Here is a 26,899-nt window from a genome sequence, read left to right on the forward strand (position 1 = left end):
CCTGGTACACTCTCTTCTCATCTCCCTTGCCCAGTGCTGGCACCTGTGGTTTCATCCTGTCGCCTTGGTTGAACTGCCTGTCTGACTCTTGATTTCAGCCTCAACCAGGGTGTCATCTTTCTAACCATTCTTCTTGTCAAGCTCTGTAGTCCACAAGCTACTCCTGACTCATCTTACATCCAGCTCAGCGTCCTGGAAACCCCTGTCTGTCCCAGAGACACATTGGACAACAAACTAATATCGTGAAACTAAACTAGTGAGATACTGCGTTGTGCTTTTTCATGTATTGGCTACAGTTTATTATTATTATTTATAATAATAGGTTATTACCTATAATTATCTTATAAGGTAAGTATTAACCCATTTTATACCTGGAGAAATTGAGCTTCAAAAAGGTTATTACGGTCACATACGGTTTTTTTTTAATATTGCTGTTCTAAGCCATTGGTTCTTCTTTTTATAATATTTAATTGTATTTTTGGGGAAAGTTTACACAGCAGTTTTGGTAACCATTCAACAATTTCTACACAAATTGTTCAGTGACATTGGTTACATTCTTTACAGTGTGTGAACATTCTCATTTCCATTCTGGCTGTTCCGTTTCCATTAATCTAGTTTCCCTGCTCCCTTATATTCTCATCTTCATTTTAAAGTAATTGTTGCATTTTGGTTTCACAGAGATGATTTTTAAAGGTCACACACTCTTTTACGAAGTGGGTATGTGAGCAGCAGAACTAGGACTCCAACCTAGGTCCATCTGAATCCAGTATATATTATCTCCCCTGGTAAGGCAGAAACTAACATTTTGAAGCAATGATAAATTAAAACATGGCAGAGAGGCCTGGCAGTCTGCTTCTGTAAAGATTACAGCCAAGAAAACCCAATGGAATAGTTCTACTCTGTAAAACAGGGGGTTGCCATGAGTCAGAATCGACTTGACAGCAAGGGGTAGTTTTTGGTAGTGCTAAAATACAAATACTCATTCCCTTATTTTTCTCTTGAAAACCATGTTATAAACCTTAAAGACCAGTTCAACTGGCATCCTATCTCTGAGCTACACCCTGGAAGAACTATTTTCTCCTTTTCACTTCGTGGATATTATGCTATTACCACACTATGAGTCATAGCCGCTTCCCCAGTAGCCTGTTAACCTCTGAAGGGTTATGCACCTCTAGCACTATACCTGGCTCATACTAGAGACCCGGTAAACATTTCCTGAATTAATTAGTTAATGAATTAGTTAAAGGAATATTCTCCCAATATGCACTACCTAGTGTGGGTGGTTGCCAAGCTTAGAATATTACCCAAAATGAAGCTCATTTCAAAATAAAATACATGAAAATATATTTATGCCAGCGAATCAGCAAAACACCTCCAGAAAATAATAATTTGGGGGATAAAAAGCTCTTACCAACAAAAAGTTTAAAGTAGAAACAAGAATACCAAGATTACAACACATTTCCAAAACAAAACAAAAGGAAACATATGTTCCCTGAACTAGATTCAAAAATAAGACCCGAACTTCTGCTATTTCACTATTTTCTTGGGACTAGTCATTTTCTGTTTTGGGTGATTTCACTGAGATTTTTAATACCTAATTTTACAAGTGGATGTGTGAAATTTAAAGACTTATTGTAAATGCTAGTTTAGGAGAAATTATAAAATTTATAGCTCTGTTAATTTACTATAAAATGTAATGCTATGTTATGGCTAAAAATTGAAGAGTGGTTAATTACCTACATGAGAGAAAAAATGAGCAAATTCATAATTTGGAGTTCTATTTCTACTTCCATTACAAAAAATTATTACTTATCAGAGCAAGTAATGTTCAGCAGTAGTCCTTGAAAGCAATACTAAATGTTGAATGCAAATATTTCATGGATGTCAATGAGGCACAAGGACCAGACCTTGGCTGTGCTCCTACCATCAAGAATTCAACAACAGGCAATACGGGAAAGCTGTTTCATCTCTAGGGACCACCATCAAAATTCTAAAAAAGCAGATTTCAAAAAATTTGGGGAGTCAAATTTTGTGGAAGCAAGAAAAATTGAGTCATGACAATTAAATGCAATACGAGGTCCTTGAATGATACTGCATTCCCCCTCCCTCACCCAAAAAAGGACATGTTAGGACAACTGGGGAAATCTGGCTCTAAGCTGTACATTAGATAATAACATTGCATCAAAGTTAAATTCCTTGAGTGTTACATTATGGTTATGCAGAAGGATGTCCTTGTTCTTAGGAGATATACACTGAAGTATTTAGGATTCCTAAAAGGTTCTGTAAAAAAATCAATGTGTGTGTGTGAGAGAGAGAGAGAGAGAAAGGGAAGAGAGCGTGCAAGTGTGGCAAAAAATACTAACAACTGGGAACTCTAGATAAAGGACACATACAGGTGTTTGCTGAAGTATTTTTATACTTTTCTCTAAGGTTGGCATTTTTCAAAACAAGATAGTAGGGTAAAAAAAAAATCAGGCAGAGGTCTGACTTCATGATGCAAGGCATTTTTTAAGGTTGATGGGACTTTGTTTTTTTTAATTCAGAAACAAAGTCATGGAGGGAAACCATTATAATCTTTTAAAAAACCTACCATACAAATCTAAAAAGAGATGGCCATATTAAAGGATTAATATCAAATAGTGTTATGACTCTATAAAGCTTTTTTTCTGATAGGGAAAGCACAGGGCTGAGGGTTTTGTTTTGTTTTAAACCACGCTCAATAGAAAAAGGCTGAGCACTAACATTTTTGAGAGCCTAGACACTCTTCTGAGGACTATAAAAACTATCTGTTTTAGTCATGGAAATCCTGGTGGAGTAGTGGTTAAGTGTTACCGGCTGTTAACTAAGAGGTTTGCAGTTTGAATCCACCAGGCGCTCCTTGGAAACTCTACGGGGCAGTTCTACTCTGTCCTATAGGGTCACTATGAGTCAGAATCAACTCGACGGCAGTGGGTTTGGTTTTTGGGTCTTAGTCATCTAGTGCTGCTGTAACAGAAATACTATAAGTAGATGGCTTTAACAAAGAGAAATTTATTCTCTCATGGTCTAGGAGGCTAGAAGTCCAAAATTCAGGGTGCCAGCTCTAGGGGAAGGCTCTCTCTTTCTGTCTGTTCTGGGTGAAGGTCCGTGTCATCAATCTTCCCCTGGTCTAGGAGCCTCTAAGCGCAGGAACCCTGGGGACCAAAAGAAGGGCTCTGCTCCTGGAACTGTTTTCTTGGTGATATTAGGTCCCCTCTGTTTCTGCTGGCTTCTCTCTTTTATATGTCAAAAGAGAGTGACTCAAAATACAACCTAATCTTGTAGATTGAGTTCTGCCTCATTAACATAACTGCCTCTAATCCTGCCTCTTTACCATCATAGAGACAGGATTTACAACATAAAGGAAAATCACATCAGATGACAAAACGGTGGACAATCACACAATACTGGGAATCATGGCCTAGCCAAGCTGACACACATTTTTGGGGGACACACTTCAATCCATAACACCATCCAACTTAACCGTCACAACAAGCTCGAATATAGATGTTGAGATCCCAAACTGAAAGAAAGGAAAATAAAAAAGTAAAATTCTCATGAGAAAAATAACTTAAATGCAAACTCACACAGTAAGTGGGAGGTTTGAATTCGAGCCTGTGTAACTCCAAACCCTAGGATCTTTCCAATAAACATGCCAGATAAACAATGACGCAAAAGGATCACTGTTTGCTTTGTTTTACTCTTCCAAGATTTGTTGAGTTGCTACTTCTACTACTAAAATTAATTTTTAATAATAATTACAACAATAAATGATACATGATTTCCATTTTTCTACAAAAAAGAGTAATCTTCCAAAACAGAAAGATTCCTAAAAGGTTCAGTAAAAAAATAAAAATGCGTGTGTGTGTGTGTGTGTGTGTGTGTGTGTATGAAAGAGAGAGAGAGAAGAAGAAGAAAGCATGCTAATGTGGCAACACAGTAACTGGAGGATCTAGGTAAAGGATATACAAGCTTTGTTGAGCTATTTTTAAACTTTTCTGTAAACCTGACCTTTTTCAAAATAAAATGTTGGGGTAAAAAAAAATTCAGGGATATTATTTACTTTTAAGACCATTAACTATGTTTCTATTGAAAGAATTTTTATGTCATGAAGACAAAAGGTCTCAATACTGATTCTCCCTTGTTCTTCCCTCCTCATTTCCACCACTGCTCATAAATGACTGTACACACTACATTAGAATACAATCATGTTTGATAGCTTGGGATAGTTTGGGATAAGTTTGATGCCTTACTGGTGTAAATATAATCTCCCATTCCACAAAAGGTATGACAATCTACACATGTTTTCAGCATTTAAAATAAGCATGCCTTCAGATGACAACAAGTTCAGAAGGGTAAAGTAGATACCATCCCAATATAGCATATTTTCCTAAATCCTGTCTTTGTCTTTATAGACCTGGCTCATACATGGTAACAGTAAATTATACCAGTAACTGCCCACAAATTAAAAATAAAATTTAACTTTAAATATCTGTAATATTATATAGCACAAGGTAATCTTACAAAATAAATTACTCATTTGGACTATATAAACTCCAAAGAAGGTCTGTTTGAAATGTTTTTCTTATGTTTTCAACACAAAATTTCCAGTTACATTTAGAAGAAAGAGTTATTTTCTCAAACCAAATGTAGTAACACTTGATTTGTCCTCTATTATCAGAGAAGGCATCCATTCCACGGAGGTGATTTTCCAAATAAATGTTTATCTATTTCAATGCTCAAACTTATCTTACTTAGATAATTTTAGATAGAAATGCTCTTAATTGTATCCCACAAACAATATACTGAACCTAATTTAATCACTTGTCAATGTCTAGAGTTGTTAATAATGTCTAAGATCTATCACTGTGAATATGTATCAGGAAACTGTGGTATATTTAAGACAGTAATAGTCTCAGGGACATTAGCAAATGTAAAAATTTGCTCCTATTCTAAATGGCTGTGTAACAAGTTCTTATATCTGCATTTTTAGAGTTTTCCTGTCCCTTATTAAAAACTCTCACTCATCACTGTTTTTAGAGTACCCTTCACTCATCTTCACCGCTTCTACACTGTGGCTGAAAATCAGATAGCCATGCTGTTGTTACATGTTGTCGAGTCGAAGTTCGACTCATAGAGACTCCATGTGACAGTAGAACTGCCCCCTAGGGTTTTCAGTGGGTGGTGGTTTTTAATCTTTATGGGAGCAGATTGCCAGGCTTTCTTCTGTGAAGTTGCTGTCTGGGTTGGAACGACCAAGCTTGCAGTTAGCAGCCAAACACTTAACTATGGCATCGCCAGGGCTCCATTTTATCAAGAACAAGAATAAACAAACTGGGATGAGAGTTTCCATTTAAAAGGTACATCCGTCTCAGCACACAGTGAGAATTTATGTTTAGCCACTAAGAGATCATTTTCAATTATTTCTCAGGTCTTAATTATATATTACATAGCTGTGTTTTTTGGTAAAATGACTGCCAGATAAATTATTACACTACATCAATTATTATCTTCACACCTGGATGTCCAATACTGCTTTCATTTTTTAAATATTACTGTAAGTGAGCAAAATCCGTAATATAGTCAGGCTTACCTGAGGCACGCCTTGTGAATCGGTTTATTACTGGAGCTAAAAGAAAAAGCAGAATAATAGGATTAGATAAAAATCTAATTTTCCCAAAACCCCAAACTGGTAAGTTATCCCATAATTTAAGTAGGAGAAAAATACAAATGATTAAATAACACAAAAGAAAATACCACAAATATATGAAAATAAAATGTTTAAATTTACTAGTAATCAAAGAAATATAAATTAAAATCAGTATTTTACCTATTAAATTAAACAAACAAACAAAAATGGCTTAAACCCACTGCCTTCGGGTCGATTCCGACTCACAGCGACCCTGTAAGTCAGAGTAGAACCACCTGTAGGATTTCCAAGGAGCAGCTGGTGGATTTGAACTGCAGACCTTTTGGTTAGCAGCCCAGTTCTTAACCACTGTATCACCAGGCCTCCACGTATTAAATTAGTCCTCTCAAAACACCTTAATAAAAATCCCTCATTATAGAGAGCTGAAACTACTTAACTAGGAACCGTGTAAATCTATGCAATGCCTTTGGAAAACAATTTACAAAAGCAATTACAGCAAGTGCCATAAAAGGTTTGTGTCCTTTGTTTAAGCAGTCTGACTTTTGAAGATTTATCTTAAATAAATACAACTAAAGGAAAAACTGCATATGTATAAATATGTTCAGCAGCAGCATTTTTTTTTTTTTTTAATGAAAAAACCAGAAATAAAGTTCATAAATGTCCAAGAATGCTGAAATCATTGTTAGGTCAGGCACAGCATATTGCTGGTATTCTCAGAGTTATATTTGTGCAGCCCAGAGGTCCATGACATGCAAATCTGTACACTGGTGGCTGCAATTTCAGGCTGGTGTATGGAAGTGCATCACTCAGCTGGCAAGCCTACCATCTCCCCACTCAGCTCTGTCTTCTTGGTTTTATTTACATAGTTACGGCAAGAAGTGAGTTAAAAAACACACACACAAAAAGCATCCTCATTTTTTTAGGGATGCAGGTAAGTTTACAGTTAATATTATACACAGGAAAGACATAATGGACTACATACTACAGCGGCAGAGTGTCATGGTCTACTATAACACACATGGATTCAGTACTTTTATTTAAAACAGTAATTATGGAAATTGTTTACACTACAGAAACAGGACAAATAAAAAAGAAAACTTTAATTTTTTATCAGCTGTACGGCTCGACTGCATGAAAAACATGCACAGGAAAAGTATAAGCAGTAAACTTTGACTACTAACTGTTGGCCAGATACTTCACATTAACCCCGACAATCATGCTACCAGATATCAGCATCTTCATACTACTGAGGAAGAAATTTTACATTAAGGCTCAGAGAAATTGGATTAATTTACTTTAGATTACATGCCCACCCCACAGCAGAGCTGGAGAATTTGAACCTAGGAGCATCTGGCACCAAAATGCTGCCTCACAGAGAAAAAAAAAAAAAAAAAATTTTTTTTTTTTTTTTTTTCAGAAAAGAAAGTGAAAATACCAATTCCTAAGATTGCACAATAATGGACAAATATTTTTCTCCATTTTGATTTACATTGCTACTATAGATTAACTTGTGAAAGAAATAATTCACGACTGCAACTATTAAAATATTATAGTTTACAGCAAAATTGTATCTTCCAAGTTGATCAAGAGAGAAAACATCTCCACTATTTATATTTCAAAATAATTTGAGTCATTTATTTGCACAATCATATATTACTTATATAAACATCTTCCACCAGTTTTCTTAGACACTTTCAAATCCCTTTTCACAACTCCTTCAGGACCTAGTCTCCTAAAGAAAGCCTACCGTACAAGCTACAAGGACAGTCAATGGAGACAAAGTGCAAAAAACTCAACCACAGGAATGTAACACAGTGCAGGCAGATAAAGCCTCTCAGCCTTGGGGCAAAAACAGAGTAGACGTCCTCTGCCCTCCTGCTCCCTCTACCCTCTCACAGAGCTGTGGCTAAGAGCTTCTGGTTTGAAATGTCTAGCAGTCTTTGTTCTCCTGGGTCCCTTAGGTTTTTGTGTCTGTGAAGTGTATAAGGCACAGATTTTCAACGCCAGGGGCATCATGGTCTAGAAAGGTTTTCTAAATTTGTGAGGGCAGTTTCGATTATCACAATAATTCAGACGACACTCTTGGCATTTGGCAGACAAGCTCCAAGATACTAATAATCCACAATGTACAGAACTGTGCTATACAGTATAGAACTGTCCCACATCCCACACAACTTTCGTCCTGCGCCACTTTCAAAGATCCCACTAGGCATTCATGCAGGCAAAGAAGCCAGTTTATAACAATCTGAGCTTTGATCCTAAAACTGTTTTACATACAAACATGAATCTTTTATGCAGTTTTTAATATACATGAATTCTCCAAGATCCTATTTTGTGTTGTTTGGAATTTTACTAACAAACTTTCACCATTTTAGAAAATCACATCACTGCGTCAACAGCACTTATGGTATTTGAACTGCCAGTACAATATACCCTGATCAGACTATATTTGCAGCTTTCATATTCTTAGTGATTCTACACGCAAGTGTGAGCATCTGACTACGTAACGTCTTCTTGCGTACCTACTGAAGCATATACTTACTGAAAAACATTTTACTTAATCTAACTTATTTTCCTTTATTTCTTTTATATTTTTGTTAGACATTACGCTAATTTTTAAATTGTGGGTAGACATAATTATATGACTATAATTTTCATTCCACTATTGTAAATGAGGCATTGGGTCAGACAGGGTTGAGAAGACAGAGTGCACCAGGCTAATGGTATGCACTGAGTAGTCACGGCAAACACTGGGTTCGGACAATTACCGTGAATCCAATCACTCAGGCTCCATAATCCACTTGCAGGGATGAAATACAAGTGTTTCCTGCGCACACTTTTGGAAAGTTAACACTAACCTTCACAATTTTTCTAGGTTTTCTGTCTACAGCTACCAAAATCGAGAAGAAAGTTGAGATTCAGGAAAATAAAGAAATGTGTATCTGGCCAGGGCCTGCCCAGCGTTTTCTCTTCAGGAGCCTAAGTAAAGGGAAGAGGGAGGAGAAGATAGTGAGGAACAACACTGCGGCATTCATGTACTGACCTGTGAGATGGTGAGGGCTAGGGCACAGACAGGGCACTGACTGAGTGGCAGTCAGGACACTGGCGTCTTCTACCATGACTTCTACTACTACCATTACTGGCCCTGTCACCTCCCATGAAACCTTGGATGAATCATGTAACTAGGATTTAACTCCTCAACTTATCAAGTACGGAAAGTGAGACCTGCCCCTCTTCTTCCAGGGGGGGTTTTGGGAAGAAAAAACAAACTAAAGATCTTTCAAAGTTCTTGTAAACTAAAAATTCCTGTTCAAATGTAAGGGATTGATGGGTATATATTGGGAGCTAATACTGCCATCTTTAAAACCCAAAAAGTAAACAACAATACAAATTCTCAAAAAAATTAACAAAGTTCTGAGAACATGCTATGACATGGATGAACCCTGAAAATGTTACACTAAGTGAAATGAGTCAGACACGAAAGGACAAATACTGCACGATCCCACTTCTATGAAATATCCAGAATAGATGACTGCATAGAGACAAACTTTATCCGTGGTTACCAGGGGTTGTGTGAGAGGGTTTGGGAGTTATAGCTGAAGAGGTATTGATTTTGTTTGAGGTAATAAAAAACTTTCGGAAATAAATAGTGGTAATAGCAAGACATGGTAAATGTAATTAATTTAACTGTCACTGAGTTATATACTTAAAAATGGTTAAAATGGAAGTTTTTTTTAAAGAGATGTCTGTGTGTGTGCGTGTTTAAAAAAATACATAGCAAACACACCAATCTGACAAGTTTTACATGTACAAGTCAGTGGCATTGGTTACACTGTACGTTTTGCCACTGTTCTCGATACCATTTTCCAAATTATTTCACCATTGTTAATATAAACTCACAGCCATCTAAGCCTCTGATCTAACCTTTGAATTGCTGTTGTCAATTTGATCGCATACAGTTGATTCTATAAAAAAGCACAATATTCAAGGCAAACATTCTTTACTAATTAAACTAAACAATTATTTGGTTTAAAGATGACTTCAGGGCATAGTTTTGGTTTAAGGTTTAAAGATTTTTTCAGGGCAATAGCTTCAGGGATCCTCCAGCCTCAAAGGCTCCTGAAAGTCTGGATTCCATGAGCATTTGAAATTCTGTTCCACATTTTTCCCCCTTGTGATCAGGATTCTCCTATAGACTCTTTCATCAAAATGTTCAATAGTGTTAAGAAAATGGTAAATTTTTAATATATATATTTTACCACGATAAAACTTAAAAAGCAAAGTTTACATATGAAGATGTTTTAAAAATGACAAGTCAAATTAAACTGTCTCAAACTCCTTGCTTCCATCTTTAGACTTTCTTATTCTATGAACATTCTGTAGCGTATATATATATACACACAGAAAAGTGTTCATATACCCTGAAATGAAATACACACAATAATCTTGGACTCAGCTGAATAATTAGCATCCCTATTTTTTGTTATCCTTCTATTAGTCACCTTTTCTAGTAACAAACACTTTCTGCATCTGTTAACTATCTAAAAGACATGTTTATACACATATACAAACAGAAGCAATGTTAGAAACTAGGAGAACATAAAAAGAAAAAAAAATACAAAACTTATTATCTGCCTGAGGAAACAGATATGATTTAAGAATATACTAAGCTTCTAATATTTTCAAGAGATATAACTTAAGATCTTAGTAAATTCTCAAGGAAAAATATAGAAATATAAACATAGGCTTGACTTTCTCCCAAATGCCACTGCAGTGGAATACTGAGAATCTTGTGTTCCAATGAATATCTTCACGTTTGTCTCACTAGGGATGCTTTCCGTTCCCAAACTATATTCCACTAGTTTAGTTTTAGCCCCTATGCTCCCAGGAGGCACAGAAGTGTAACTGACTCAACTCTTCTTTAATCCTGGAGTATCCTTATAAGAAAAACCCTCCATTACTTGAGGTAAATTGAATGAGTCTCTTTATTCTTTGCAGTAAGAACAGCCTGACACACCTGCCCCTGAGTTTGCCACTTGTCTGTGAGCTTGGTGCCAGCAGAAATTGCTTATCTTCTCACCTCTTCATGCCCAAAGCCTAACACAGTGTCTAGCAGATAAACCAAAACCGAACTCCTTGCTGTTGAGTCAATTCTGACTCGTGGTGACCCCATGTGCTACCGAGTAGAATCGTGCTCCATAGGGTTTTCTTGGCTGTACTCTTTTCAGAAGCAGATCGCCTGGCAGATAAGAGATCTAAATAAATACCTGCAGCATGAATAAAAGAAGCCCTGGTGGTACAGTGGTTAAAGCACTCGGCTGCTAATCGAAAGATCAGCAGTTCAAACCCACCAGCTACTTTGCGGAAGAAATAGACGTGGCAGTCTGCTTCCGTAAAAATTACAGCCTCGGAAACCCCATGGGGCAGTTCTACTAGGGTCACCATGAGTCAAAATTGACTCAACAGCAAAAAAATAGTATTTTAAGGGTAGTATAAATCAATAAACTCTGTGAAGTAAGCAGAGCAAGTCTCCTAGTTCCCACTTATTTTAATGCTTTATTCAGTGCTAATGCTGGCTGAGGTGGTTAAGAGCTTGGCTGCGAACCAAAAGGTCGGCAGTTCAAATCCACCAGCTGCTCTTTGGGAACCCTCTGGGGCAGCTGCATTGTCCTGTAGGGTCGCTATGAGTCAGAATCGACTCGACAGCAACAGGTTCTTTTGGTGGTACAGTGTTTAAGCACTCAGCTGCAAAACAAGAAGTCTAGTTATAAAAGAGGTCAGCGATTTGAAACTACCAGCTACTCCGTGGGAGAAAGATGTGACAGTCTGTCTCCAAAAAGATTACCGTCTTAGAAACCCTATGGGGTGGTTCCACTCTGTACCATAAGGTCACTGTAATTCAGAACCGACTTGACAGCGCTGGATTTGGTTGCTGTGTTGGTATCCTTCTATTAGTCACCTTTTCTAGTGATAAATGCTTTGGTTTGGCATCTGTTAACAGTCTAAATAAAATATTCTAGAAATTGTGTGAACTGAAACCATTTAAGCTAATCATTTCTAACAGAGAAAACACTTAGTTCAGAATAAATTAATTTCTCTGACTCCTGTGCTTCAAAAATTCAAAGGAAAATAAGGCTCACCCTTGAACCAAGGAAGAATGAACTTTTAAAGAAGATAATACCAAACAAGCAAGCAAACAGCAACAATATCAACAAAAAAAATCCTGAAATATTTTGCTGATTAAATGTTAGACACAATTTTCAAGCTTCTTTATACATGTTTAATTCCTGGTATTGAAAAGAACCACTTATTTTATGTATTTTTCGTTAAAGCATGGTGAGCCTTAATTACTTTTAAAAACACTCAGAGATACGCCATGCCACTACCGTGCGAGCCCTCGAGGTGTTTCCAGTTACGTGGTACCTAAGAATCTGCTGAGGTTCAGCTACCGGAGGGGCTCAAGGATATCAGGACAGAATCCCATTGAAGGGTGTGCTGCAAAGCTTCACCAACTAGGGCCTAAAGAGACACAAATTATGAACCACACACAATTAACGTACTTAGGATCAGACATAAGGTGAACTGTTTGGGAAGCAGACATTTGTGGCATCAATTTTGTTCTTGTTTTTTGATTATACAGCATGTGCCACAAAGATCAGGTATCCAATTACCTGGACATGTGCAGCAAGGCTGGAAGTGGGGCAGAGCAAGATAAAGTAAGGACGCTTCAGGTTTTACACAGTGCTAACTTCAAGGACCACTAAAAGATGTACATTTGCATTCTTTTTATCCATAAAGTGAACCCCTTAAAATATAACCGATATTTTAGAATATCAAATAAAATATAACTATTAAACTAAAAAAAACTAGGGGGGAAAAAACTCTTCTACGTACTTTTGCTTATGAATGAACATGATTCTCCACTTTTTAATTCATGAGGACTCTACCAACCCTCTTAGGAAAGAAAGAAAAATCGTTTCAGCTAGCAGACTCTTAAGGTGGCTAAGCTCATAAAATCACACCATCTGAATCAACTTTATTGAGCTGACTCAATAACAATGCTGAGATAAAGGTTCCCAAATATTTTCAGTACTTTAAAGTGTGGGTTTAGAAGAGGAGTAGAAAGAGGTAGGAAAGGTCACTGTCAAAACTACATAAATGCAATCTGTGCTTCTCTGTACCCTAAACTGTCTCTTCTAAACCTACACGATCAAATACACGTAAAGGGCAGATTCACGACGATCAATGTTCTAAGAGTAAACAATCCAGACTAGACTACTAAAAATACTATTTTTGCCAAAAACCACAGAGTTCAAATTGCCATACATCCAAAAAGTTACAACAAAACAGCTTCAAACACCAAACTAAACTCATTGCCATAGAGTTCATTCCAACTCATAGCTACCCTAGAGGTCAGAACGGAATTGCCCCCATAGGGTTTCCAAGTAGTGGCTGGTGGATTCAAACTGCCAACCTTTTGGTTATCAGCCGTAGCCCTTAACCACTGGGCCACCAGGGCTCAAAACAGCTCCAGAAAGGGGAAATTAGAAAAAACATAAGTGCTTTGAAATGAAGACCAACTGAAAAAACAATCAGGGAATGTGATTAAAGCTGGCCTATTCATAAAAGCACAGTTATGGAAAATACCTATAATCAAAACCTGCAACTCCACAGAATGAAGCTATTTGTAATATTCCAGTCTCAGCTCAAATGACCCCTCCTCAGGAAGCCTTTTTTCTGAACACCCAGTTTAAAGTAGCACCCTTTAGTCCCTCTCAATCACATCATTTTGTTTCATTTTTCTCAGTCAGTGCTATTTAAAAATATCTAGTCCACTGTATTTATGGCCTGTTTCCTCCCATGCTAGACTGTAAATCTCATGAGGACAGGGTCCTTCCTTCTGGGTCTGCTTCACCATTGCATCCCCAGTAGCCAGAACACTGCCCAATATATTGTAGGCTCAACAAATGCTGCTGAATGAATAATGCTAACGAAAACTTATAGGAGTGCTTATTGACACCCAAAGATAATTATTTGGAGAAATGTAAGTGATGTTTTGTACAAGTATTGAGTTTGTGAAACTCAATTTAAAATACAATATTAGCTGAAAACATAAAACAGACTTAAAACAGCAGCGCTTGACTAACCTTTGGCTTTTTGTACAAGCAGCAAAAAGCAATCACCTTTACGTCCCATAATTATGAAAATGCAACCTGGATTTGAGTCTTTAACAACAATACTGAAAAATTTCACAAGGTAATCAGAGTAGAATGCTATGGCACTTCCCAATTAAAAACATGGAAAGGAGAATTTTAACAGAATCCATATTTCCCATTATTATTTTTTACTGCGGTACAATAATTACAAAGAAATAAAAGGCATCCTATTAGAAAGGAAGGATTACAGGTAGCATAATTACTTATAAAAACATAAGAAATCTGTAAAAAGACTAATAATAAATAACTTCGGCAAGGTTGTAAGGTGTAACGTAAAGGTCAATATATAAGAATCAACTGTCCTCTAGTACAGTGCTGAATAGATGTGGTAAGCCTAGACATACTTGCCTTGCTTCCAATCTTAGGAGGAAAGCATTCAGTCTTTTACCATTAAGTGTGATGCAAACTTTCATCATGAAGCATGATGTTTTTCAAAGTTGACCTTTGTTAGATTGAGGAAGTTCCTTCGCTTCTATCCCTACTTTGTTGAAAGTTTTTATCAGAAGTGGGTGTTGAATTTTATCAAACGCACTTTATACATTTACCGGTGTTTTTCTTCTTTATTCCTTTAATTTGGTAAATGACAGCCATCAACCTTCAAATGTTAAAATAGTATTTCTGGGATAAAGCCCACTTGAACACATTTAAAACAGTAGCTTTAAAGTCCTTGATTGCTACTTCCATTACCTCAGTCATCTCAAGGAATGTTTTTATTGACTTTTTTTTTCTGTATTATGGGTTAAGTTTTTCAACTTTTTCACATATCTAGTAATTTTCATTGTAGGCTAGACAATATGTATGATCACTGATGTTGTTGTTAGGTACTGTCAAGTCAGTTTCAACTCATAGCGACCCTACGCACAATATAACGAAACACACAGCCCGGTCCAGCACCATCCTCACAATTATTGCTATGTTTAAGCCTATTGTTCCAGCTGCTGTGTCAATCGATCCCGTTGAGGGTCTTCCTGTTTTTCACTGACCGTGTACTTTGCCAAGCATGCGGTCCTTCTCCAGTAACTGATCCCTCCTGATAACATGTCCAAAGTATGTGAGAAGTAGTCTAACCATCCTTGCTTCTAAGGAGCATTCAGGTTGTACTTCTTCTAAGACAGATTTATTCATTCTTCTGGCGCCCATGGTATGCTCAATATCCTTTGCCAACACCACAATTCAAAGGTGTCAATTCTTCTTCAGTTTTCCTTATTCATTGTCCAGTTTTCGCATGCATATGAGGCGACTGAAAACACCACACCTTAGTCCTCACAGTGACATCTTTGCTTTTCAACAATGAGATGCATCTTTTCATTTCTTGACTGCTGCTTCCACGGGTGTTGATTGTGGATCAAAGCAAAACGAAACCCTTGACAATCTCAATCTTTTCTCCATTTATTATGATGTGGCTTTTTGGTCCAGCTGTGAGGATATTTGTTTTGTGTTGAGATGTAATCCATACTGAAGGCTGTGGTCTCTGATCTTCATTAGTAAGTGATTCAAGTCCTCTTCACTTTCAACAAGCTTGTGTCATCTGTATAACGCAGGTTGTTAATGAGTCTTCCTCCAATCCTGATGCCCTGTTCTTCATACAGTCCAGTTTCTTGGATGATTTGCTCAGCATACAGACTGAATACGTATGGTGAAAGGATACAATCCTGATGCACACCTTTCTTGACTTTAAACCATGCAGTATCCCTTTGTTATATTCGAACAACCGCCTCTTGATCCATGTATAGATCCCTCATGAGTACAATTAAGTGCTCCGGAATTCCCATTTTCCACAATGTTATCCATAATTTGTTATGATCCACATAGTCGAATGTTTTAGCATAGTCAATAAAACACAGGTAGACATCTTTCTGGTATTCTCTGCTTTCAGCCAGGACCCATTTGACATCAGCAATGATACCTCTGGTTCCACATCCTCTTCTAAACTGGCTTGAATTTCTGGCAGTTCCCTATTGATACACTTTTGTAGCTGATTTTGAATGATCTTCAGCAAAATTTTGCTTGCATGTGATATTAATGATATTGTTCAATAATTTCCGCATTCAGTTGGATTACCTTTCTTGGGAACAGTCATGAATATGTATCTCTTCCAGTCAGCTGGCCGGGTAGCTGTCTTCCAAATTTCTTGGCACAGGTGAGTAAACACTTCCAACAATGCATCCGTTTGTTGAAATATCTCAGTTGGCATTCCATCAACTCCCAGAGCCTTGCTTTTCATCAATGCCTTCAGTGCAGCTTGGACTTCTTCCTTCAGTACCATCAATTCCTGATCATATGTTACCTCCTGAAATGGCTGAACATTGTTGTTTTTTCTTTTGTTATAATGACTCTGTGTATTCCTTCCATCTTCTTTTGACGCTTCCCACATCGTTTAATATTTTCGCCGTAGGATCCTTCAGTATTGCAACTTGAGGCTTGAATTTTTCCTTCAGTTCTTTCAGCTTGAGAAATGCTGAGCGTGTTCATTCCTTTTGGTTTTCTATTTCCAGGTCTTTGCACATGTCATCATAATACTTTACTTTGTCTTCTCAAGCCGCCCTTGGAAATCTTCTGTTCACCTCTTTTACTTCATCATTTTTTCCTTTTGCTTTAGCTACTCGACATTCAAGAACAAGTTTCAGAGTCTGTTCAGACTCCCATTTAGATCATTTCTTTCTTTCCTGTCTTTTTAACGACCTCTTGCTTTCTTCAAGTATGGTATCCTTGATGTCATTCCACAACTCGTCTGGTCTTTGGTCATTCGTGTTCAATGCGTCAAATCTATTCTGAGATGATCTTTAAATTCAAGTGGGATAGACTCAAGGTTGTACTTTGGCTCTCGTGGATTTGTTCCAGTTTTCTTCAGTTGCAACTTGAACTTGCATATGAGCAATTGAGGCTCTGTTCAGCAGTCAGTCCCTGGCCTTGTTCTGACTGATGATGTTGGGCTTTTCCATCGTCTCTTTCCACAGATGTAGTCTATTTGATTCCTGTGTATTCCATCTGGCATGGTCCATGTATATAGTCATCGTTTATGTTGGTGAAAAATAGGTGCTTGCAATGAAGAAGTGATCTGTCTTGGCAAAATTAAATCATGAGATCTATAGCAGTTTCCATCACTAAGGCCGTATTTTCCAACTACTGATCCTTCTCCTTTGTTTCCAACTTTTGTATTCCAATGACCAGTAATTATCAGTGCATCCTGACTGCACGTTCAATCAATTTCAGACCGTAGAAGTTGGTAAAAATCTTCAATTTCCTTATCTTTGGCCTTAGTGGTTGGTGCTTAAATTTGAATAACAGTCATATTAACTGGTCATCCTTGTAGGCGTATGGATATTATCCTATCACTGACAGCATTGTACTTCAGAATAGATCTTGAAATGTTCTTTTTGACAATGAACACAACGCCATTCCTCTTCAAGTTGCCATTCCTGGCATAGTAGACCATATGACTGTTAGATTCAGAATGACCAATAGCAGGCCATTTCAGCTCACTAATGCCTAGAATATCAATCTTTAAGTGTTTCATTTTTGACAATTTCCAATTTTCCTAGATTCATGCTTCATACATTCTAGGCTCCGATTATTAATGGATGTTTGCAGCTGTTTCTTCTCATTTTAAGTCATGCCACATTAGCAAATGAAGGTTCTGATAGCTTGACTCCACCCACATCATTAAGGTTGACTCTACTTTGAGGCAGTTCTTCCCCAGTCGAATTTTCAGTGCCTTCCAACCTGAGGGGCTCACCTTCTGGCACTACATCAGACAATGTTCCGCTGCTATTCATAAGGTTTTCACTGGCTAACTCTTTTCAGAAGTAGATCGCCAGGTCCTTCTTCCTATTGTCTTAGTCTGGAAGCTCAGCTGAAACCCATCTGCCATGGGTGAACCTAGTGGTATTTGAATACCAGCAGCAGAGTTTCCAACATCACAGCAACATATGAGCCCCCACAGTATGAAAAACTGACATACAAGTGGGGGAGGATCATTGATAGGAGTCTGGATTATTTCATTTTCCTTTAAAGGGTGCTTAGTTCTGGCAGGCAGTTAACTTACTAGCAGGTTTTTTTTTTTTTCTGATAGTATAAGTCTGTTTTCACTCTCCATTATGGTAGGTCTTTTTCAGTTCTGAACTTAGGGCGTAGTCTTTACCACAGAGCTATGCTGTCCGGCATCGCAGCGACTGGCCACATATGTCTATTTAAAATTAAATTTAAGATAATTAAAATGAACTAAAATCACACATACAGTTCCTTGGTTACTCTAGCTACATTTCAAGTGCTCAGCAGCCATATGTGGCTAGCAGTTACCAAATTGGACACAGAGAGAAAACATTTCCATCATCACAGAAAGTTCTATAGAAAAGCAACGGCAATTTAAAAATGGGTTTTACTTCTGGAAGTTTTAAAATGCACTCCTAAATAACCCTTAGTAAAAGAAGAAATCACAATGGAAATTGCAAAATATTTAGAAATGAATAATGAAAGTGCTATTTGAAAACAGTTAACCCATTACTGAAGCATTCATTTATATAGTCTTAAATGCATTTATTCAAAATTGAAAGATGATGATATATAAAAATAACAGAATAAACATTAGAAGAATGAAATAAAGATAACAGCAAAATCAATAAACTAGAAAACAAAAGTCTCAATAGAACCAAATTAAAGAAATATCTAATAAAATGATAAGAACTAAGAAAAGAGAGATATAATTTTGTATATATTTGAAATATTGCAATAATGGGAACAGCTTTATGCTAACAAGTTGGAAAACTAAGATAAATGAGTAATGTTTCTAACAAAATTATAAATTCCCAAAATTCACTCAATAAGAAACAGAAAATCTGAATAAATGAAAATGATTTTTGAAATTTAATCCATCATCAAAAGTTTACCTCACAAAATTTTAAAGAGGCCTTGAATGTAGAGAACCAGGAAGTCTTCTATCCGCTGATGAGAGTATAAACTGGTATAACAACTTCATACAGCAAATATGGCAACGTGAGGTAGAGTTAAAGGTGTTGTGCATCCTCTATAAGCCAGACTTTGCACACTTATGTTCATATCCTGGAGCAGCAGTCCTTAAACTTTCTGGTCTCAAAAACTCTTTACACTCTTAGAAAGCATTTGTTTATACAGTTACACCCAAAGATATTTTGAATTAGACATAAAAGTGGATAGCTGAAACCCATCTGCCATAGGTGAACCTGCTGGTATTTGAATACCAGCGGCAGCGTTTCGAATATCACAGCAACATACAACAATAATTTCTAAGATGCATCAATTGGCCTCAACCCACTTGGAGCAAAGGAGAATAAAGAACACCAAAGACAAAGGGTAATTATGAGCCCAGGAGACAGAAAGAGCCACATAAATCAGAGACTACATCAGCCTGAGACAGAAGGACTTGATGGTGCCCGGCTACAACTGATGACTGCCCTGATGGGGAACACAACAGAGAACCCCTGAGGGAGCAGGAGAGCAGTGGGATGCAGACCTCAAATTCTCATAAAAAGACCAGACTTAATGGTCTGAGAGTAGAAGGACCCTGGAGGTCATGGTCCCCAGACCTTCTGTTAGCCCAAGACAGGAACCATTCCCAAAGCCAACTCTTCCAACAAGGATTGGATTGGACTATGGGATAGAATATGATACTGGTGAGGAGTGAGCTTTTTAGATCAAGTAGACACATGAGACTATGTGGGCAGCTCTTCTCTGGAAGAGAGGTGAGAGGGTAGAGACTGACTGAACGGACATGAAAATAGAGAGTGGAGAGTAGGAGTGTGCTGTCTCATTAGGGGGAGAGCAACTAAAAGTATATAAAAACCAAAACGAAGCCCAGTGCTGTCGAGTCGATTCCGACTCATAGCAACCCTATAGGACAGAGTAGAGCTGCCCCATAGAGTTTCCAAGGAGCGCCCGCAGATTTGAACTGCCAACCCTTTGGTTAGCAGCTGTAGCACTTAACCACGATGCCACCAGGGTTTCCAGCAGTATATAGCAAGGTGTATTTTTTATATAAATTTTTGTATGAGAGACTGACTTGATTTGTAAACTCTCACTTAAAGCACAGTAAAAATTAAAATAAAACAATAATTTCATATTTTTATGAAAAATACATTTTCCAAAACAAAAAAATTTAGTGAGAAGAATCACTTTGTTCTACATTTTGGCAAATCTGGTATAATACAAAACACTTGGCTTCCCATATCAACCTCTGCATTCAGTCTGTTGTAATGTCATGCATCGCGTAGCCTCTTAAAAACTCCACTGTACACTTGTGAGAGAATGAGAATAAAAAAGGCCAACAACATCTTGGTAGGATTATTATCGTAACAGTTTTCAGCCCATGGACTCTCTGAAAAGATCTTGGGGGCAGGGTCCCCCAAGGGACCCTAAGCCACACTTTGAAAACTTGCCTTAGAAAAACTCCAGCACATTTGCATAAGTAGACACACACACACACACACACACACACACACAATGTTCACGAAAGCACTGTAATAACAAAAAATTGGAAACAACTAAAATATTCACTAAAGAATGGATAAATTATATATTTGTACAAGGGTACACTAAACAGCAGTTTAAAATAAATGAACTATCCCTAAATGAATCAATATAAAATTATCTCAAACACTGTTCTCAAAAAAGAGTTGAAGGATGATCGTTTATGTAAATGAAACTTCTATAAATAGCACAGATTTATATAAACTTTCAAAATATGCAAAACAGCCCTATTTCTTACCCACGGGTGAATCCTATGTAGTGACAGTACAAAAAAATGCACTGGATATATAAACACCAAATTCATCACAGCAGTGGTTATCTCTGAAGAGTGAAGTTAAGAAGAGAACGGAATAACAGGACAAGGTACACGATAGGACTCCTGCTGCACATGTGATATTTTACTTCTTAAAAAAAAAAAAAAAACTCAAGTGTAGCAAAATGTTAAAATTTGTCAGAGCTAGGGGATGGCTTATTTCAGGGTTCCTTACTTAGTCTCTGTTCCTTTATGTATGTTGGAAATACTTCACAATAAAAAAAAATAATAATAATTACCCTCTCTACTTTTTTTACTTAGTTTTGGCAGATAAAAAGGAATACTATCAGCCTAACCAGATTAGTCCCATTTTGCAAATGATTTTCTGTTAAAATTTAAACACTAACATCCCTTTTGGGTTCTTTTTATAGAAATTGTCAGGAACTTATTTTAAGGAATTACTATGAATCAGAAGTCATAATATTGTTTAGTTGGTAAGCTGTTATTAATATATCAATGACAATCAAATAAGAACCCAAAGACCTATTAGTAACTCCTTGTAAAAACAAAGATATCAAAAAGGAATGTCTTTTTTTCTTCTAAAAATACATTAATATATTAGCCATTTGTTGTTGAGAAAATACAGAACTATGGGTCTTAGAGAAAAAAAACCACACACTAATGTAAAACCTGGAGAGGTATACATTTGTCCCACCATGAGCTAACTTTTATAAATACTGACATAAATAAATGACAACAAGCTGTCAACTTAATGTAACTAACTTTTTCCAATTAATTTGTATTTCAGGCACATTTTCATGTTTTTACTATAAGCATCTGCCTCATTTAAATGAAGTTACTATTTTCAATCATCCTACCTGCTCCTTCCCTAAGTTTTTAAAAATTACATGCTAACAACTTAAATCAGAACACAAACATGTAGATTTTGTACACAGAAATTTATTCTACCAGTTAAACACTGATTCTCAAGGGAGGGGGATGGTATGAAAACAAAGCAGAGCTTTAGCCCACTGCTTTTTGTTTTTTAAGTTAAGACTATTAATTTCAAGTAGTACTAACACAGTTTGAGATTTAAAACAGCACGGATTTTTTTTTTAAGTTTGAAACAATTAACTAAATGATTTAAAGACATCACTTTTACATCTTTCATTAGTAACTTTTCAAAAAGTACTTTCTACACTGCCTTGAGAGCAATCTCCCGTTTCTTACATTTCCAATCAAACTTCATTTTTCAAAAACTGTTATCTCATTGGCTTCTAAAGCTGGCTTGCTCTTTTATTTTTTTTAACAAACGCATTTTTTAACAAACCCACTTGAATTCTTACAACGACCCTCTGAAGTAGGTGATATCATTATGCCCATTTCATAGATGAGGAAACTGAGGCAGGATCATAAAGTAACTTGCCCAAGGTCCCACAAGTTATAAATGGCAGAACCAGGATTCAAGCCCAGAGTCCGTGCCAAAATGAAGTCACCCTTTAAAAAAATTATCCATTGTTTCAGGTTTTTCATGTCACTACTCCTAAGTTTTTCACAACTAAAAGCTATGTTTTTGTTTTTTTTTTCTTTTTCTTCCTCATAACAGTAAACTACCAGGTTCAAGAAGTGCGACTGCAGGTAGGGGGCTCTTGCAACATTTTATCAACTTAGTGGTGGTGGGGAGTAGAGAGAGGAAAAGAGCATAAGAAAGAATAACTGAGGCAGAAGATAACACATTGTTTGGGACAAAATTATTTGGAGGCACCTAAACTACAGGCCAAACAGACGTATCTGGTAGGCAGCAGATATGCTGTTTTGAAGCTTAAAGAAAGGGCGGTTTGTGCAGGAGCTAGAGGAAAACTGGAGGGCTCCAAGGAGCAAGTGAGCCTTGGGGGTCAGCAAGACCTATACAATTAAGGGAGGAGAGCAGCCAGTATCACAATGGTAAGAATGATGAAGAAAAGTAAAGTGATGAAAAAGGACAAAGCAGATTCACAGCAACAGATCACTTTTACAGATTTAGTATGGGGTGCACGTACGAAGCAACAGTGGCATACGGCATTGGAGGTTCAGGTTGGATCAGAATGTCTCCTAGATTAGAAAGCGAAATCCTTACAGGCAAGACAAGCCTGCATACATGTGTTCTCTGCATTTTCTGAAGTGATCAAATGCCAGGCCCAAATATAATAAAGCCTCATGATTTTGAATACGCTATTGTTGTTGTAAAGTGCCGTCAAATCGGATCAAATCATAGCGACCCTACGTACAACAGAATACGCTGCCCGGTCCTGCACCATCCTCATAACTGTTGCTATGTTTGAGCCCACTGTTGCAGCCACTGTGTCAGTCTATCTCATTGAGGGTCTTCCTCTTTTTTCCTGACCTTCTACTTTGCCAGGCATGATGTCCTTCTCCAGGGACTGGTCCCTCCTAATGACAAGTCCAAGTACGTGAGATGAAGTCTCACCATTCTCGCGTCTAAGGAGCATTCTGGCTGTACTTCTTCTAAAACAGGTTTATTTGTTCTTCTGGCAGTCCATGGTATATTCATTATTCTTCGGTAACACCATAATGCAAAGGCATCAATTCTTCTTCGGTCTTCCTTATTCATTGTCCAGCTTTCACACACATATAAAGGAATTGAAAATATCATAGCTTGGGTCAGGTGCACCTTGGTACTCAAAATGGTATTTTAAACAGGTGTAAATATTACTGCAAACCATAATTTTTGTTTTACTATGTTAATATTTTGAATATGATGAAGTCTAAATTTGTGAAACTGAAATGAGGATGGGTTAAAGCTTTTGTATTTCGTTAAAAAATGTTTTAAAATGCACTAGTATAAAAGACTGTTTGAATATCTGAAATATGTATATGCCTAAGAGTTCAATCACATTTAGAAATACACATTTTCATACATTTACTACTATTACTTAGTATTCAATTCAGTTTAATGTAAAAAAAAAAATTCTAAGCACCTATCATGGGCAAAGCATAACACATGCAGAAAAGACTGAGAGGCAAAGGGCATATTCCTACATAGTCTCACCTGTCTATTGAGAACCAAAAACCAAACTCATTGCTATCGAGTTGATTCCAACTCATAGCGACCCTATAGGACAGAGCAGAACTCTTCCATAGGGTTTCCAAACAGGGGCTGGTGGATTTAAACTGCTAACCTTTTGGCTAGCAGTCAAACTCTTAACCACTGAGCCACCAGGGCTCCACTGTTGAGAGGACATCTGTTATCTGCAAAGATTTTGATATATGGCATACTCATGCTACTGTATTAATACTAACAATGTCAATAGTTATTATTAAATAAAAAGAATACCATTTAACAAACATTATCTTTCTATACCTGGAATGAAAGAGCTGAGTCATGTTTTAATTCAACATGAACTTTTGAAAAGATGCTTTTTGGAATCTTTAAAACCAACCAAAGCCAAACTCTTGCGGTCGAGTCAATTCCAACTCATAACGACCCTATAGGACAGAGTCAAACTGCACCACAGGATTTCCAAGGAGCAGCTGGTGGGTTCGAACTTGCTGACCTTTTGGTTAGCAGCCAAGCTCTTAACCACAGCGCCACCAGGGCTTCTTTGGGGTCTTGCTGAACTATATTTAAGCAAATTGAAGTTTTTTTCCTTCTTTCTCACCCCCCAAAAATTCCCTCAATATCGCTCCCATGAACTATTTTGTCTTGGAACAGCTCATGTAAATTAAACAACGTCAGTCCCTAGCCAAACAGATACGGGAATAACTGCACACAGTATATCTTCTTGGCTTCACTTTTATGTGGAACATGTGTTTATATTTTGACCTTTTGTCTTTTTTTTTTAAAGAAACATTTTTAAACAGCAGTAACTAGAATGTTTTTTTTTTTTTAACTCTCCAAACATATTAAGCTACACATGGCAAAGCCTATTGCTGAAACATTTCTAAATGTTATACCAACTGTGTTTATATTTCTGATTTTTTTAAGATTGTTTTGTTTTCATGTAAGCCATGACCTGAAAATTTTAGTTCAAATTCTTTCCACAAAATAATTACATAATGGAACAGTCTGATTCATTTTGAATTTCTGAAACACAAAATTTGCTCCCATAAAATAAAGATCAGCATAAGCGAGGTTTTTATAGTGGGGCTTTGGACTGTCCCACCCACAACTAAATACTATGGCTAAGACTGGAAGGATAATAAGAACAGGACCAAGAACACAATAATAACAAGTCATCCAACTCAAAAAAATCACCACAGTCTTTTCTCTTTTCCAACGGTCTCTTCTTAATCAATTGATACAAAAATTGATCACATTGAAAAAGAATTAAAGAACAAAAAATTGGGAATTCTGAAAGCAAAATAAATACAAAAGCACCTTTCTTTAGTCCAGCCTTTTAAACCTTACTACCTTGATGGAAAACAAAGAATTCATAACATGTAAATTAATATAAATAGCATATAAAATGTCAGTGATAGTTCCATGCATAAGACCATATTTATAAGAACTCTTCTGGCTCTCTGCTGCCCAATCTGTTAATCAAATATGTTACATACGCCATCTATGAGAGAGTTTCTGGCAAAATAATTGTTTCTTAAAAAGTCCAGAAAAATGTAAATTTAAGAGAGTAACTTTTTTTTTCTTAAAAAAAAAAAAAGGCACATAGCTGGCTCTCAATAAATATCTGTGCAGTGAGTAAATGAGCACAGCATCCTACCTTGCAACTTTCACACCTTCCTTCTCCTAATAGGCTCTCCCAGGTCTCAGCACCTTCCTTCTCATTTTATGTGACTCCCAACACTTCCAATGTATAGTGAGTCACTTCAATTTCCTTCACTGTATCCCTCACCCTAAAATATTCCATCAATTCCGACCACAGACCTTCTCTACTGCAACTATTCCTGATGAACTGCTCTCTTAATGGGTTATAAACAAACTCCTAATTGATGAATTTGAAGGTCTTCTGTTAGTATTTATACAGTCGAAAAAGAAACACGTTTGTTTCTTAACAAAGTTAGGAACAAAATCTTGACAGTTGGAAATTTACTGGAATCCATGGAATGAGATTTGCAACAATAAATAACCATTAAATATTTACTCTTGTTCCACCCACAGTTACATCACTTTATGTGCAAACTCAAATGCAAGCTTGTAACTGACTTACGTTAAATAACAGCTAAGCAGTTTGATTTTTTAAATAGTCAGAGAATTGAAAATATCCAATGCTTCAATTTTTGTTCAGCTGCCTTCATTCTACTCTTTTTTCAGACCAAGTGTAAGTAACTCAAGGAACCCTTTAGACTTGCCAATTGATCTTGCTCTTTCTTCCCTCTCTCTCTCCCAGCTTCATTCCGTTTCTCCTTTCACTTCACTCCCTCCATTCTTCCAAAGGCTAAAGTAACGGATTGGGTAAGAGGGGAAAAGATAGTATTTCAAATCCCTTGTTTTTCCCAATCCACTTAATATTACTGTTAAACAAATAATACTGTTCACTAATTCTAGCTTAAAAATCACAATTACCATCTATAACTCAAAATATTTAAAAAATCTTCTCTAACACTATTATTGCTTTATGCTCATAACTAAAATAATGGCTTCAATATTTTAGCCACTGTTATAAATGCTGTAATCTATTTCAGGAGGAATTCAAACTAACACGTCAATCTCTAATAGCCAAAGACCTTAAATCTCATTAATAACAAAATCCTGGAGCTCTTAGCTGCAAATCAGGAGTTGAAAGGATGTAGGTTTTATTACTGTCCACCTTAACTTCACATTAAATCCTAAGTGGAACTGCCACGTAAGCTCATTTCCTACCTCACTGCTCTATAAAGTGCAAACACGAGATTCATTTCCACAAAATACAATGAAATTGCTTTCTTGCAATAAAAGTTTACACTTCTTGTAAGATTTCATATTTCAAGGCTTGCTATGTTCACTGTTCTTAGGGCCTTACAAAATTAACCCGTCTATCCTTATAACGGAAACCCTGGTGGCATAGTGGTTAAGTGCTACAGCTGCTAACCAAAGGGTCAGCAGTTCGAATCCGCCAGGCGCTCCTTGGAAACTCTATGGGGCAGTTCCACTCTGTCCTATAAGGTCGCTATGAGTTGGAATCCACTCGACAGCACTGGGTTTGGGTTTTTTTGGTTTATCCTTATGACGGATACCCTGGTGGCATAGTGGTTAAGTGCTACAGCTGCTAACCAAAAGGTCGGCAATTCGAATCCACCAGGCACTCCCTGGAAACTCTATGGGCA

At 37.0% G+C, this 26,899-nt stretch overlaps 1 protein-coding gene across 1 annotated transcript in view; it reads right to left on the reverse strand.

Moving 5' to 3' along the window:
* PRKAR2B (protein kinase cAMP-dependent type II regulatory subunit beta) overlaps nt 1-26,899 on the reverse strand; it is a 95,010-nt gene that overhangs the window by 62,082 nt on the left and 6,029 nt on the right. The window contains exon 2 of the mRNA XM_003407006.4: nt 5,612-5,647. Coding sequence (XP_003407054.2) covers nt 5,612-5,647 — 36 coding nt within the window. The remainder of the gene's footprint in view (nt 1-5,611; nt 5,648-26,899) is intronic.

The sequence above is a fragment of the Loxodonta africana genome, chromosome 8, assembly GCF_030014295.1.
Source record: "Loxodonta africana isolate mLoxAfr1 chromosome 8, mLoxAfr1.hap2, whole genome shotgun sequence".
NCBI lineage: Eukaryota > Metazoa > Chordata > Mammalia > Proboscidea > Elephantidae > Loxodonta > Loxodonta africana.